We start from the raw sequence: 16,451 nt of genomic DNA, 5'->3' as shown, positions 1-16,451 counted from the left end.
TCATCTTCTGTAGAGTGATTTACTTTGTAACAAGTCTATTTAACAGTTAGTGTGAGGTTTGATGCGCTGGACCTCTAGCCTAGTGTTGTACAAAGTTTAGGTGTGGCATGATCTCCAAGCATCTGGCAGTTTGAGTTGGTGCCATTCTGCAGTGGCTGAACACAAGCCACCACTCCTCTCCTCAACTCCTTCCATCCTCAAAGCTCACCAATTCATAAGGCTACAAGGTGGGAGCAAAAGTTTAATCATTTGCACAGCAGCATGGGTACGAGCACAAGAAAGGACATGACTGGACAGCCACTATAGTGTGCTTGGAAACAGATGACTACATAATTTTCACTCAGCTACATGAATGAAGCAGGAAGGGAATGGGAACCTTCAACAGCTGATCTTAAAGTCTGAATAGCACTAATTAACCCCCCTTCCTGCAAAGGCAACCAAGATCAGGGCAACTCATAAAAAGTAGTGCTGTCTGGTTATCACAATTTGGTATAGAAGTTTAAACTGCAGTGAATAGTCTGGTCTAAACGTTTAAAAACATAAGTCTCAACTGCAACGTAACTGTCACATTTAGGCTTGAGACAGTACAAGTTAACGCAGACACAAAGCTCACAATGAATTACAGTATCTGAAAGCTTTTGTTTTGGACTGGTGACCCTGAAGGGTAGACCATGATGGAGGATGATATTCTGAGAAGACTTGGAGGGTCAGCAGTCAGTCCAGGTCCAGAGGTGGGTATTGAGGGGTTGGGAAGGGGTCAGACAGGGAAGATTTGACTAGTTGTGTTTATGCCAATCTGTAGCAGCATGGCTTAAAAGCGCTTGGGTCCCCAGGGTGAAGCCTTTGCTTGGACTGGAGCTCCAAAGCTTGGGAAATCTTCTGAGCTGCTCATGTCAGGGGCCTAAAAAGGAGCAAACGGTTATTTAAAAAATATATATTTGCAAAAGATTCTACCTGCAGTCAGCCAGGTGGCAAGACTTACCTTCTCGCTGTTGCTGGCCCAAGGAGCCTCCCTAACCACAAAACCTTTGGACTGGCCTCGCTGGTCATCTGCAGCAGCAACACTGCCACCAGGTGGCCTCATGTAAGCCATCTTTGCCTCATTTTCCACAAAATCCGACAACTAACGATTTACAAACATAAGAAAAAGTGCATCAGCAAACATTTGGCATTTGATCATGACTGGACAGAAACATGCACAGAGGAGCTTACATATTCCTCTTCCAGGTTCAGCAGATGATCAATGGCTTCATCCACATGTTCAGGGCGACCTATTACTGTCACAAGGTTTGGATCTGCAGCTCCACTCTGTGGAAACCTCAGATCAACCTGAAAAGATTCAAAGGCCATGTTTAACTCAACATTCAAGAGGGAGGAAAAATTATTTTGGCATTAGGAAAAATTTTAGAAGCCATTTGTGGATTACAATGGCTTGCATATAGGGCTGAAACAATTGGATCAATCATGACGAATTGATTAATAGAATAGCCGTTTACCAATTTAGTAATTGAAAAATTGTTAACTGGAGTATACAGAGTTTAATGTGATAAGATTACTGTGAAGAGAGCGTGTGTGGTTGTGGGCGGTGTACAAACATGCTTTATTTGAAGCACCAAGTAAATTAGTTTTGGCTCATGCAAGCTTCCATACAAGGGCAAAAACCATCACGGTTGATTTCTCTTTTTCTCTCTGCTCCATGCTCTCTGGCGTTATTCGGAAGATAAATACAAATAAATAAAACTGACTTCACAGTCCAGGGAATGGAGGGGGACCACTGATGAGTCTCGGTGTTCTCAGGGAGAACACTGAGACAAGTCTTGGCATGCTCCTTATAGCAGGAGCAGGGAGACTTAAGAAGGTATGTTCCTCTCCCATAAGTTTGAAACAACATAGTTCATCTCCCGTCATGGTAAACTGGTCACGTGTGAACACATACAGACGTTTAATAATTTACCATTTCTCTTCATTTCCTGATGGGGTGGGCAGTCCTGTTGGCAGTGGGGAGCGCCCCCCTTAGATAATAGTAGAGGAAACACTGCATATTATTGCATCAATGTCAACTCTGCTCAAGTTGTGCAAACTGCTTAAAATTCTTTCACTTAAATGCTCTGTGAACATGTACTTTAGGGTTTTAGGAATATTAGCTGACACTATTGTGACAATGGAATCACCGTTTAGATGCTACCCATCCAGTCTTACTTCAAGTTATTTTGCAAAGAACAATGGGGGGTTAAAAGTTAATTTTGATGACTTGCAGTTGTAGCTGCAGTTGTAAGATGGCTCAAAAAGTATGAATACTTTATGAAGCGTCACAAAAAACGAGCAGATCATTATTTAGAAGCTGCCTTATTGTAATTACAAGTTTATAAAATCATAAATGGAAGAATTAAAATTTGATATCATTAAAGGTCAACTTGACTTTAAAATTTTGGTTGAGTTTCTTCAAATAATTAAACATGTGTTTCTGCAGCTTTTGGTAACCCCGTACTGATCTAGACAGGAGAACATTTAGAACTTGCCTTAAACTCGTCCATGATCTTGCGGATGCCCTTGCCACGCGCTCCAATAATGCGGGCATGAACTCTACTGTCCAGGGTGATGTCCTCAGAGATCATCTCTTCCAGCTCGTCCACAATACTCTGGATGGCATCTCGTGCAGCTATGGCATTCTGCTCATACCCTGTAATAGTGATCTGATCCTGGAAAGAAGGTCGGAGGGGGGAAAAAAGTCTGAACCCTTTTAAAGCTATATTTTATAAATGTGTTTAAATCAGTTTGAGTTGTACTATTTGTACAGAATTGCATGAATTCTGAATGGGGATGTACTGTACCTGGTTTTCATCATTCTTCTCTAGGAACTGGATGTTAACATCATGCTCTGTGCGGATGTTTGTGATAATGGCGCCTTTGCGGCCAATGATTTTTGGGTGATACTTTGGGTCCACAGTGATGGTCAGCTTGAAGCTCTTGAGTGCCTGTAGATGATTACGAGGAGATGGCCCGTTTAGGTCAGAATTTTAGCAAGTCTGTCACAAAGTTGTTTTGTTGCCCGATTTTATATATTTAAAAGTTAATTTGAGACCTTTAGCCTGATGCCTCGTCAGAAAAATCATGAGACATTTCAGGAAAAGGCCAGCCTACGTGCAGCACTGAGAAAAACCATTCCCACTCTGTGGTAAATGTTGTGTGCAAATACTTAAAATCTAACTAAATACTAACCCGATCCTCCTGCTCAGCCTGCAGCTCCTTGACACGCTCCAAGAGGCCTTCTTTAGCGCGTTCAAGGTGAGAGGCCAAGCCAGTGATGGCGATTTTATCAGACTGCTGGTCAGGAGGAGGCACTTGAATGTTTACCTGGAAACATATTGAGGTCATAAGGAGACTGCACTAAAGGAAGTCACATACATGTTTTAACCAGTTTTATAAAATAGCACACCTCGAATTCATCCATCATCTTACGAATTCCACTTCCTTTTTGTCCAATAATGTATCGATGAAGCTCGAAAGGCACTTCCACCTCGATTGTGACCGGAACCAGGGCCTGCAGAAATGACATTCAGATGGGTAGAAGAGCAACTAACTGAATATAATACCAGAGCCTTGATGTCTGCTCCAACCTTCAATGCTTCCACGGCAGCATCGCAACGCTCTTTACGTCCAGAAATCAAAATCACGTCACACTTTTTGGGAGCATTTGGATCGACTGGTTCCTTCACTTCACCGTTAGCCTCTCCATTCTCTTGAACAGGAGCCTCTGCAGGAGATGCTGCTAAATAAAATGTACAACATGAATGATTCTGAGGAAAATCACTCTGCTCTTAGTTTCTAGTTTATTACTCCTCTCTGTGCTCAGACAAATAACCTTATAAAAAGTACATTATGCAACTCTGCTTTTACCTTGTGGGTCCTCACGTTCCGGAAATTTAATCTGCACGTTGTGGTCCCGAGTGATCTGCTGAATCCGTGAGCCTTTGGGACCCATGATGGACCGGTGGAACTTTTGAGCAATCACACACTCAATGGTCACTTGAGCTTCCTGGATAATTAGATGTACAAAAAAATAAGATAATAAGTAGAAGTAAAAATAATAATCTTAGAGGAAAAAAAATAAGCCAATAAATCTTTACTAACCAAGTCCTCAACAATCTCCTGCATGCGCTTCTTAGCTGCCTCCACACATTCTTTGGCTCCTTTAAGGGTGACCTTTTCACTCTGAGAACCAGTTCGAGGGAAGCTCACCATAATACCACCATATTCATCAGCAAGGTCCCTGAGGACTTGACCACGGCGAGACACAAAGTAGCGATGGTGCTTGGGATCGACACTCATGGTGTCCTCTACAATATTGTCCTGAAACCACAAACATTAAGAGTTTAGAAACTACAAAAAAAGGATGCTTTTTTTTTATCATTTCCTCAGGAATGTGCTGCTTGGTTAAAGAGTTGTTTCTAAAGGGTTGAACATGCTAATGTTTTCCTTTTACACCAATCCAAAAGGTTCAGGTTTTTTTTGGCTGTTTCTATGTTTGACCCTTAAGTGACCCTAGGGATGTTTGTTTCATTTTGGGGTTTTTTCCCCGACTATTTTGATCGTGTTTTATTATTGATCTCAAATTGGTCATATTTTCAGACCAGTTCCTTAAATTGGTCTAAAATGACTAAGCATCACAATTTCTTTTTTTCCGCCAAAAATGTTCCAAACTGACTGAAAATAGGCTGCAACACTGTTAGCTGTTTGAGAAAACATATGAAAAACAAGACAGACCTAGTGTAGGTAACTAAAGAAGCAACAGTCTTGAGTAAACAGCGTTTTAACTTTTAATTTTAGTAGCAGAAAGAATGACTGATTCATTCGTTTCAATTGAAAGCAACTGGCTCATGTTAGGATTTGCCAAATATGTTGGTGTATTTGCCATTATAAAATGAACCCCGCTGCCTTTATACTTAAGGTTACACCGCTGGAATCTCATATCAGTCGATGTCTGTCAAGGACTTCTTTTCAAAGCATACCAAACTCTTGATGAGCTCCTCTAGCTCCTTCTGGGCTGTCCGCACTGCCTCCTCAGTCCCAACCACGGTGATGAGCTCTTGGTCTTTGTCCTCAGAGGTAGGAAAAATGATTCTGGCTCCGGTGCTGTCACGGACCTTTCGGATGTTTCCACCACCTTTTCCGATGAGAAACTTGTGGTATTCTGGCTTTGCGTGCAGCTCAGCAGTGAAACTCTTTATTTGCTGTAAAAGATAGTTTACAAAATTTTAACAACACGTTAAACTCAATTCCGAGGTCAGCTTAGCGCCCATGGAAAATAATGTTTTCAACAGATGAGAAATCGCATCAAGTAAGAAACCTACTAGTCAAGTTAAATCTGGCTTTTTCTTCATTTCAAATCTCTAAACACACACCAACCAGATCTTAGAGATTCAAACCAGAAAACAGTTGTGGTAAAGAGGTAGTACTTATTGGATAGAGGCCAAATTATAGGTGCAGTCCACTCCAGAAACATTTACACAGAGGTTTTCACTTTGTTTCCAAACCATAATATTATGAAGCAATCTGAGAAAAATGCTGTGTAGGCATTCTGGATTCTGTTTGCAAACGACAGATCAGTGACCCCAGATCACTGAAGCTGAAAGCAGCAACACTCCTGACGGTGAATCACATTCTTACAGCTGTGGTCATTTGTTTTGTTTTTTAAGAATTTGTTTGGCACTAGGGACCTTTATTTTTGACAGTAGGCAGACAGGAAGGAGGGGCAAAGAGAGGGACTCGAACCCGGGACGGCCTCTTCGGGGACAATAGCCTCTATATGTGGTCACGCGCTAACCCCTACACCACCAGCGCCGCGCCCCAACTGTAGTCATTTTGGACCCAACATGATCCCCACATAAATGATGGCACAGTGTTAAAAAAAGGTTTTGAAAACTTTAGTTTTTGGGAAAAACTGTCCTGGGTTGCACCGGGTTAAAAAGTACCATCTCCTGAAGATGAAGCAGCTCTATGCCTTTTACCCTCCACACCGATTCCACCTCAGAGGGTTGCATGTTGAACAAGTAACATGAAAGATGTACAAACCTTTTCCTCTGCCAAAGCAAGCAGTTGCTGCTTTGCTTTCTCTACCTCCTCTACAGGACCTCTGATGGTGACTTTATCTATCCCTGCACCCTCTGTGGGAAAATGGATATGCACCCCACCACATTCCTCCATGATCGCGCGCACTAAACGGCCCTTCGACCCAATCAAGGAGTTGTGCAACTTGGAGGGGATGGACACATCCATCTCTGTAATGTTGGCCTGAACACAGACAGGGAACAATTAAACTGAGAAGTTTTAGACCACATCAAATTAACAGAGTGACAAGGAATGATGGGTTTTTACCAGTTCTTTCTGAATAGCCAGAATGCGGTTCTTTGCAGCTTCACAGTTTGCCTTCTTCCCTGTGATGAGGATCATCTCAGAGTTGCTGTTTTCCGCAGGCAGGTCAATTTTAGTGTTGGTCTCCTCTCGGATCTACAGCATGAAAAGCAAGCAATGATCAAAGGTCGTTCTCAGCGACTTAAGGGGCCCAAAAAAGCTATTCTGTTATTGACATACAGCACCTTCTTGATGTTCGATCCTCCTTTTCCAATTATGTTTCTATGAAACTGCTTGAAAATGGGAACGGAGAGGGAGTAGCTGTTCTCCACCTAAAGCAACAAAATCAAAACATTGAACACACAAATACTGCACCTCAGACTCTGTACTACAGTGGTACTAGAGGTTAGGAACACAGAATGGGGAAAGAAAGTGTAAAGTTTACCATTTCAGCCACGATCTTCTGCATGAACTTTGAGCATTTTTCAACCTCATTCCGTGGGCCTCTAAGTTGAACAATGTCGCTCTTCTGTGCTGGGTCAGGGAAATTGATAATGACCTGGAACAAACATCACAGGGTTATTTAGAGAGCGTCAACAGGTTCAGCAGAGATCATCGTATGCAAACCAATACAAGGGGGTCCAACTGACCTCTGGGAATTTGTCCCGCACTTCCTTTATCTTCTCCCCTTTTTGACCGATAATGGCCCTGTGAAAACGCTGTTCGATGATCAAGTCCTTTGTACGCTCGTTCTCCTGCAAGCCCGACAAGGTAACTGAGCAACGCATGGCACTATAATAAACAGTATAGCGTGTTAGCAGTAGCCTTAAGTCTGTACTGACCATGCGTGATGCAAGCTCCAACAGCTCTTTCTTGGCTTCCTGCACACCTTGGGGATCCCCCTCTATACGGATTAGGTTGCTCTTCTCGTTGTCAGGGGGGATGCGGACAGTCACCTTGTGCAGCTCTTTGATGCGGTTGACTAACAGTTAAATCAGAAAAGAGGTTTTGTTTTTAAGCTCAAAATGTTAGTCGTTTCAGGATTTGATGGGAGCACACTTACTGTTGACGCCTCCTTTTCCAATCAGGTGACGGTGGAATTTAGGATCCACACTGATCTCTGCATAGTCCATTCGACTTACCTGTTAAAGGCAAAAAAAAAAAATGTGATTTTTGTGTGTTGTATGTGTGGAGACGGACCAAGAAGACAGCCTGTGCCCAGAGTCAGATGGTTTTCAACTTGATTATCCTTGATGGCCCAGTCAAACTCAACATTCCTGTCTTTTCCAGATCAGTGAATGCACCATTCCTGAGCTCTGAAGAGTGATCTTATTACAGTTTGGTAGTGTGGAAGTAATTACTGAGAAGAAAACTCAAATGTTCAGTATCAGTGAGGTGTTTAAAAAGTAAGAGAAAGCACAGAGAAATAAGACAACACAGCAGTTTTTGTAACGCTAGCTGCTAGGGTTGTAAAAATAACCGATGAGTTGATATAATAGATACAAAACAAACCAATGTGTCCCCTTCCATTACTCCTCGTTTAGTTGTTAAGACTATAGGAGGCCAATAACACAGTTTATGATGGAGCCAGACTGAAGCTGACATTTAAAAGGGGAAAAACAGTAGGAACCTGTAGATACCCACCCTGCTGCTTTAATTAAACACTAAAGAAAATACTCAGAAGAATTACCAAAAAGACACAAATTGGATAGGGCTGCTGCTGAATACATCTGAATGGACCAGATCCTTGTTTAAACTATGAAGGTTTGTTTTCTTATGTGCCAGATCCATATTTGTTTTAGTATAGAACAATCCTTTATTTGTCCCTCAGTGGTAACATTTACTTGTATCAACTAGCTGACAGGCAAATGGAAGCACACAGTGGCACACTGAAGATAATTATTAAAAAATCTGCATGACTGAACCAAATACTCCCATAAAAAGATATTAATGCTAACATTAAAATTAATACATACTGAGTGTTATTTTGTCTACTGTTTTGCCAAACAGGGAAGTGACACTTAAATTATACATTTCTCTACATGAGGGCCTACTTATTACTTTTGCCCTAATTAACAAAGTTAGAATGTTACCATGTTTAAAATTATTCATATTATTTCTTTTAATTAGAAAGAATCCTGTGTCTCTTGACTACTTGCTGCATTAATTACCAATGAAAGATATTAAAGACATTTAAAAACGGAAACTCCGTTGTCATTTGTCTTCGTTTCCAAATATTAGTGAAATCTCGTCTTACAGAAACTCATTTGTCACACAGTATGACTTGCCCTCCGCTCCCATTCATGACCACTCAGGGAAGGAAAGTGAGGAAAATATGCTGAAGGCTGTTCTTATAATTATTTAGATCATAAATGCTAAAGAAAAAGCTGAAAACTATCAGCAGGTCAAAGACATGGGAGGGGAAAAAAATATTTGTTTGCCACAAAAATCTTATTGGTGCATTTCATGTTTTCTTGCAAGTGATACAGAAGTTAAACAACCAGCATTTGTCAGACTTTAGTTTCTGATCAAAAGGAATAACAATCCTCACCAAATCTATAACAATGGCTTCAATCTGACTCTGCACCATTTGCACATCTTTGGTTGGTCCTTCCAAGGTGATTTTATCTTCTCCCTCAGTGAACTCAATGTGCACCTTGATACAAAAAATAAAATGATCAATTAAATTAGAATTAATAAGTACAAACCTCAAATTTGTTCAATTTAGACAACACTCACCTTGGGCATTTGTTGGGTGATCTTAGCCAAGTTCTGTCCCTTTTTGCCAATAATGAAGCGATGAAGCCAAGAAGGAGCTGACACCGAGGAAACAGTGTAACTGTTTGCCTGGAAATAGAAACAAAGTTTGTTTTCTGCTAATTCTCATCCCCTTCAATTACCAGTCTGAGTCGTTGTCAGAAAACCACTTTACCTTGGCATAAACTTCAGTGAGGGCCTGCCCCAGGCGGTCAGGCTCCCCACGAAGGATGACAGTTTCTGAGCTGTTGTCAGAAGGTGGGATCTCAACCGAGACACCAGTTCTATCCAGAATCTCCTGCAGGGTGTTTCCCTTGGGGCCAACAACATACTTATGCTGAGACTTCTTTACCTCCACCGCAATCGTGGTCGTATTCTTCTTCTGCAAGAGATACAAGACCAGGTGTATGTAATGTTTTGACAACAAGCAAAGTAAAAATCAGAAGAGATTTTAATTTTTTCCTCATACCTTCTCTTCATAAATCTTCTTGATCATAGCCACAGCGAGGGCTACTTGCTCCTTCTCCCCAGTGATGACAATCTCAGTCTTATTCACACTTGGAGGGGGAACATTGATGCGAGCACTGGTTTCCTGCATCATCTCTCCGACTAGCTTACTATAGGCACCGGTAATAAATGGATGGTACACCTTATCAATGTTCACCCTCTCCACGGCACGCTTGTCCTAAAAAAAAAAAGAAAAAAAAGAAAGGAAATTGTGAAATAAACAAAAAATGAATATCTGGAAATGTTTGCATTCATTATGCTAACAGCCATTACCTGCTCAGCAGAGATCAACAGGATCTCATGCTTTGCCTTTTCAAGGCCTTCCTTTGTACCAGAGATCTTGATTTGATTGCTGAGGTCGTCAGGTCGTGGGATCTGGATTTTGGTGGCGGTCTTGAGCTCCAGCTCCTGAAGCTTCTCCCCGTTCTTGCCAATGACAAAACGATGGTGTTCCTTTGGGATGGCGACAGTGGCTGAAGCCTGTTAGGATTAGGGAAAAAATATATGAGCCATCATCATCCCCCGGGAGAGTAGATGTTGAAAAACAGAAATTACAAAGCCTCATACTTGAGTCTGCAGTCGGGACACAATCTCCTTGCGGGCTTTCATCACAGCATCCAGCTTTCCAGAAACCATGATAGAGAGACCCTGGTCTTTAGCTAAGGAGAGTTCCAGGTGGGCTCCGGTCTTGTGCATGATGTCCACACAGACCTTCGCTTGGTCTCCTTCTCCAAACTGGTTGATGTCCTTGTACTTACGCTCCTCCAGCGGCACATGGAAAACCTGGATCATAAAAAAAACATATTGTGATTGCATTGAATTGATTAAAGGGCAGCACAATGCCCACAGCAAAACCGTGCTGAAGGTACATCATGTTAGGACTGGTGTAAACAGGTGAGGTGCAGCTCGTTACTGCAGCATTAGAGCGTTGTAATCATGCACAGGTGCCAACAGAATACACATTACAAATTCATCTAAAGCCAGTATCAAAAATAAAAATAAACTCTTATAAGTTGGGTAAAGATGACATCAAGTCAGTTTAAGAACTCTAAGACACAGGAACCAGAAACACATCAAATGCTGAATTATACTAATAGTCCTGTATACCTGGGTAATAATAGAGGACTTGAGGGGGCGAATCTTTGATGTCCAGGCATTGGCAGTTTCCTGCGTCCCCTCAGGTGTAGCCGCTTTCTCAGGGAGAGGTGGGAAGGCATCCTTGTAGGTAGGAAGTTCGTCCTCATCCTCTCCAGCACTGGGGCCTCCAGCAGCTGGAGTGGAGTGGAGGGTGGATTTTTCAGAATAAACTACTTAGCTTCCCAAAACATAATAATAAAAGTAAACAAGTCCTCAGAAATGATGATTCTCACCACCGCTCTGCTCTGGCAAAAGCCCACTGCGGTGCTCAATAAAGCTTTCCTGCGTAAGTACAGCGACTGAGCTCATGGTTAAGATCCCACGTCAAACACAGAGTCCGAGTGTGCCACTGAAAAGAGAGCTTACATCATTTTTCCTTTACAGTTACAACCACAGTGCAACTAACAGGTATCAGGTTAAAATAACTTGAATAGGAAAAATCAAATCCTCATTATGAAGCAACAAAATGACTACATTAAACCCTAAAACATCTTAAATAATGCATTTTCTTAGATTGTTTGCATAATTGATATACTGACAAATATTTAGCTCATTACTCTGAAGTGCATTGATAGATTAACAAGGGGATTGTGCCATAATTCAGGAGACCAGCTGTCATGTGACCTACATGTGCTACAGTTATTACACCGTGAGTGGTCTTGTTATTACATTAGCAAGGTATTATGTCATTGGTTTAGTTACATTTACATGGGTCTGGAAAGGTTTAAGATTAAGAACTAAAGTCATGTGCTCACATCAAGCTCAAGCTCATTATAAATGAACTTTGGAACGTGAGTTTTCTGTGATAAAAGTAGATTAGATAAAGGAAAAGCCAAAGATCATAATCACCTTTGCTACATTAGTAACGGCAACATAGTGTTTATGTAAGCCCAAAACTAACACCAAGTAAGGAGATCAAACATTCTCATAAAAACACTGATGTGAGCAGGGCTGAAGCTATGGTGTACTATCGTTTCTCTTCAAACAGTACAATTCCAAGAGTTGGAGGGGGGTTAAGAGGATTTCACTCAATGACCCCTCTCTGTGTCCACATTGCAGGAGATTAAAGTAAATATCCATGAGCAGCCATGTCTTAGATCTTTGAGCAGAATGTTCATTTGCTCTCACCTCTATCTCGCAGTTACGTTGAACTTTATGCATTTCCAGGCATTGATTAAGCTCCAATAGCAACCCTTATTACTGAGGGAATAAAGCATCTTGAAAACAAATACGGGCCCTGTTTCATGTCTGATTCAACTTCGCCATCTATGATGACACTTGATATAGCCATGGGAATCTCTAGTTTGTGTGTTTTGGTCGAGAAAATCTGGCCAACAAAGAAAAGAATGTCAACAGTACAGGGTGGATTTTCCTCCAAGAAAAACATGAAAAGAATATGAAGCTATGAAAAGTCGTCACTGTTTACAAGAACAATTTAAGTCCATTACTTAAATGAGACTGATTTCTTGGTATTGGCCAATAAAGTTAGTACATGGTAATGCTGTATATAGAGAAGTTTGATAAGCACCTGTTGGTAACTGAGCGAGCAAGCAATCCATTTGTTCAACCACGGGTTTAATAACTATAATGAAGACATATCCAGTGGGTTTGCCATCATAAAGTAGCTTCCCATCATGCATTTATGGCCACTATCCTCTGCCTCAAAGCTGTGAACATGATGATAAAAGAAATGTGCTAGTGTCAATCCTGTCCTCGTGTGCTTGCGGATGTGTGTCTATGAGGAGTGACGAGTGCTCAGAACAGGTGACCCAGGTACGAGTCCTGGCCATTGCACCTGACTGCACAGTTTCTTCCAGCCTCTTTTTTGTCAAGCTACTACCATATAAATGGCACTAGAGTTTAAAAAGACTAAACTATTAACACAAACACGTGCAATGACTGAAGAAATGCTGGAGGTGTTTAAAACCCGAAGTGCTAAAAAGTTTACTTTTTCCACATTCACTGTGCAAGTTTATCCAAAGTTCTTAACCTTTTGATCAGCTGGTTTAGGTAGAGTAAACTGGCATGTTAAAGAGAAATTAACCACTATGTTTTATAATTGGGATTAAATTGGGATGTATGTGACTGACTTTGAATCAATCTAGGATACGTTCCTCTTGCCATGACAACGTTTGTTGTGAATAAACTGGGAGATTTATTCCATGTGAATAACTTTGTTGCTGCATGTGTGTAAACTTACCAGCTAAATGGTCAGTTACCAGATAATCCGTCCTGTAAAAATGCAAGTTCCCGTCAGCCTGCCAGCTTTTACCTGTTTATTAAAAAACAAAAAACACAAAGACGGGGGAAGTAAGTATTCCAAAAGAAAATAACCCTGCCTACCTAATTTTAAGGTTTATATTGCCGTAATATTTTACTCTTCTGTAAATCTACCACCTAATGAATCTTTTATGATAAATAAGACAGACCAATTATCATTTTCCTAAGACAAACCTGCATAATTTCAGCTTTGTAAGGTTACGACCCGACTAGACTAGTTTCATAAGAGACTCTCATAAAAAGCAGCGTGCACAGTGATCGCCATTACGTAGGATTTGGGGAATAGGGGGACACTCTTCAAACTCTGCTGGTCACTGGTGCCACCAAGGATGAAGACCAGCAGCAGCTGTGGTCACCCCAATACATTTGCAGCTCCCCCAGTGAGACAGTCTGGCATGCATGATGTATTTTACAATCGTAAAAATGTAAAAGAGAAGTTTTGGTTTTGGTGTGCAGGATTCACTCCGATTGAACCACTGAGGTATCTCAGGAGTGCTGTGCATAATGCTAAAGTTAAAAACATTTCATGTTGGGCACAATGCACTGTGCAACACCGTCGCACAACATACAAACAATAATTGTCTTGGACGCAGTGTGCTGTGCTTTCTATGCGCAGTTAACCGTATCCAGTGAGAAGTTTCACATGTTTTCTGTCCCTCAAGACGGTTCATTAACATAAGTCAAACCCTTTTAGTGAAAATTGTAATTGCTAGGTCATGGGTGAGATCATAAGGCTTTTTTTTTTTTGTGCTATTTTAACATTAGGAAAGAAAAACCCTTCCACTCATGCAGCCATCACATGGCTTATAATTAGCCATGTGATGGCTGTGGACTGGGTTCCATCTTTGTTCCAATTACTGGCCATACTACCACAAGAAAAACCCAAAACAGTGTTTATTCAGTTAGATTTTTCACAATAAACACCCAAAAGTAAATGTGTATCCAGTGTAGTGATTACATATAAATGGATGGGATGCATTTGACTTCTAAGATGCCTTAAGAGTTTAAAATGTAAAAATTGAATAAAAAATTTAAAAAAACACAAGAACCGAACTACTTAACCAAGTTGATACATTCTGGTGCCTCACTGCAACAACTAGGTTTTCCACATGCCTTCAACATACATTTACTATAAACACTGAACAGGTAGAACACCCAAATCATGACATTGTACAGCAATATCAGCGAAACTAAACTTTGAGGCAAACTTTGAACTTTTTAATGTAAGTCTTCCAGAAAGGTTTTTTGAATTACATTTTGGACTATACTTTAAATCTACTCAATTGTATGGAGGTACAGCTGCTCTGAGAATTTAGCCAACATAATTTTCTATCATTATGAAACGCAAATTATAGTACAGTGATGCTAAGCCGAAAAAACGTATTTTTTTTTTTGCGTTATTTTTGGTAATTGGCTTTTTTTTTTTTTTTTTTTCAAAACACAAGATCATATTTGTTAAAGACCTGCCATGTCAACGTTTACGTGCTCTGTACTCAGAGTTAACTTGCATTAATATTTCCTAGAGCCTGCCAACCTTCGAGCCTTGATAACATTATAGTCTAAATCCCAGCTTACAGACTTAAGAAGGCAGCTAACAGGATATCATGTTAACTAGTTGACAGCTGCCAACGACACTACAGCACAGTTGATACTAAGTGCCTTCACAGCGGCTAACCTTGCCCAGCCGATAGAGAACCATTTGGTCAGCCTGACAAAAACTAATATCAAGCGAGGACAGAGATAACGTTATACATACAGGCCTTTGAGTAAAGTGATAGCCACAAGGACAAACACGGAAGGATTGATAATCAGCTCAGGAACCCAAGCTTGTTAGCAAACTTGCTAAAAACTTTAACGGCGGCGTGTACGACTGTGACACGTAGCCCGTATGCTAATAGGTAGCCTCAAGTTAGCATGCCTCAGTCTTACTTGAAAAACAGAACTTTTACAGTTGGTGACAATGAACTATCGGCTAATTAAAAGAGAACATTTTTACAAGAATTCCAACCGCACATTTAGACCGTGGTCTTGTCCCATTATACGGTTCATCCAACATTAGCACACTCAAAAAAAGTACAAGTCCAACTACAACCTAGCTAGCGAGCTAACGTTAGCTTCCATTACGTTCGCCTAGCGAGCTAAGTCCACGTAGGCACACAGCTGAGAGAATGGTTGAAATGACACGGAGTCAGGCCAGAACATAGTGTAACATACTGTGCTTACCTACAAACTGGCCAAAAGACAAGTACCGCGGTGTTTTATAAGTAATCAGCCGAAGTCACGGATGACAGGAATACAGAAGTACTCGACTAAAAACAAGCCACTACTTACTTATTTTATGTGTTCGTCTGCCCTGAAGGTACAGGAGCTGAGCTGAAATTCCACTGGCAAGAAGATGGGAGTGAAGTCTGACGGATATATAGACTTCTCCGCCACCAATCATGTCCTCCAACGTCACGTCCGAGAGTCCGGTTTCAAGAAACCTCTTTTCATTCCTAGTAGTTAGGGACCCTTTGATAAATTCAGAACTTCAACTACAGTGGCGTAAATTGTACCGACATTTCGATTATTGTTGAATTTTCTAGAACATGCATATAAATATTTGTTGTGGACATCAGTTACAAATTATTATCAATCCGACAATAACAGTAATAGAATCAAGAAAATAACTTTTAGAAAATTGAAGTCATGGTTAACATCGACTGTAAGTGCACAGGAAATAAACAAGTAAAGCAAGTGAAGTCGTAGTTTTCTGTTAAAGAAATAAAGCTCAAAGTCTGAAATAACTTCTTAAGCTTTGAATTATTAGGTTTTGCATGGCTATGCAGAATGGAAACCTTGAACGGACATCTTGAGATCCCAGCTCAAAAATGCATATTTTCCTTAAAAGAAATGGGTCTATGAATTTGCTTATTTTTTATGTATATTTTGCTAAAACTCTTAAATGTCAGCCTTCTATTTCTTGCTACAGCTGCTAACTTTAGGGGTCACAACAGGTCACTCTCAGTAAAGCTTTTACATCACTACCTTCTTACTCCTGTGTTTTTATTTACGAGACGTCAAGACATCTTCATACCATACAGCACTGGAGGTCTCAGCAACCTCTTGGGATCCCCTAAAATGAGATAAAGAATGTTGTTGAGGAGAAAGATGTCTGGGTTTCCCTCTTTGACCTGTTGCCACCATGACCAAATATTAGAACTGCAAAAGACCATGGATGGATGGGTGGAATAATGGATGGATCACAGGACATTAAGAAGATAATCAGGCCTACAGCATCACAATACCTCCATCATACATAGTAGTCAACCTAAGAAGCTTTTCCATGTGTTATTTGTTTACACAAACCCCACCGGAATCAGCGGTTTTAGCTGAAAAACTCATTCTTAGTTTTATCTAAGCAACAAACAGTGTCGGTT

General features: G+C 40.8%; 1 protein-coding gene across 2 annotated transcripts; it reads right to left on the bottom strand.

The window, feature by feature from the left end:
- Nucleotides 1-228: 228 nt before the first annotated feature.
- hdlbpa (high density lipoprotein binding protein a) lies at nt 229-15,469 on the bottom strand. Of its 2 annotated transcripts, none has more exons than XM_047375082.1 (28): nt 15,364-15,469; nt 12,953-13,024; nt 10,986-11,101; nt 10,723-10,886; nt 10,183-10,398; nt 9,889-10,095; nt 9,578-9,793; nt 9,284-9,490; nt 9,091-9,198; nt 8,903-9,007; nt 7,415-7,493; nt 7,194-7,333; nt 7,002-7,106; nt 6,797-6,910; nt 6,597-6,683; nt 6,376-6,507; nt 6,073-6,291; nt 5,010-5,231; nt 4,132-4,350; nt 3,898-4,036; nt 3,618-3,769; nt 3,437-3,541; nt 3,220-3,354; nt 2,832-2,975; nt 2,520-2,699; nt 1,213-1,329; nt 983-1,123; nt 229-901 (listed from the first exon to the last, which is right to left on the bottom strand). In XM_047375082.1, the coding sequence occupies exons 3-28, from the start codon at nt 11,059-11,061 to the stop codon at nt 812-814; spliced, it is 3,819 nt and encodes a 1,272-aa protein (XP_047231038.1). In that variant the 5' UTR covers nt 11,062-11,101; nt 12,953-13,024; nt 15,364-15,469; the 3' UTR covers nt 229-811. The 2 variants fall into 2 exon arrangements, with proteins under 2 accessions (XP_047231038.1, XP_047231039.1); XM_047375083.1 differs by having other exon boundaries at nt 3,618-3,766; nt 15,364-15,468.
- Between the last annotated feature and the right edge of the window lie 982 nt (nt 15,470-16,451).

This window comes from Girardinichthys multiradiatus, chromosome 9 (assembly GCF_021462225.1).
Source record: "Girardinichthys multiradiatus isolate DD_20200921_A chromosome 9, DD_fGirMul_XY1, whole genome shotgun sequence".
In the NCBI taxonomy this organism is placed as follows: Eukaryota; Metazoa; Chordata; class Actinopteri; order Cyprinodontiformes; family Goodeidae; genus Girardinichthys; species Girardinichthys multiradiatus.
Note: the sequence above shows the minus strand (reverse complement) of the source record. Positions and strands in the feature narration are given on the sequence as shown.

Bases quoted from the DNA above. Each gene is read 5' to 3' on its own strand.
- hdlbpa (XM_047375082.1), bottom strand. From the start codon at position 11,061: ATGAGCTCAGTCGCTGTACTTACGCAGGAAAGCTTTATTGAGCACCGC. The intron at 6,684-6,796 runs GTAAACTTTACA...TTGTTGCTTTAG, and splicing joins AGAAGATCGTGGCTGAAATG to GTGGAGAACAGCTACTCCCT. The intron at 4,351-5,009 runs GTATGCTTTGAA...TTGTGGTTTCAG, and splicing joins AGGAGCTCATCAAGAGTTTG to GACAATATTGTAGAGGACAC.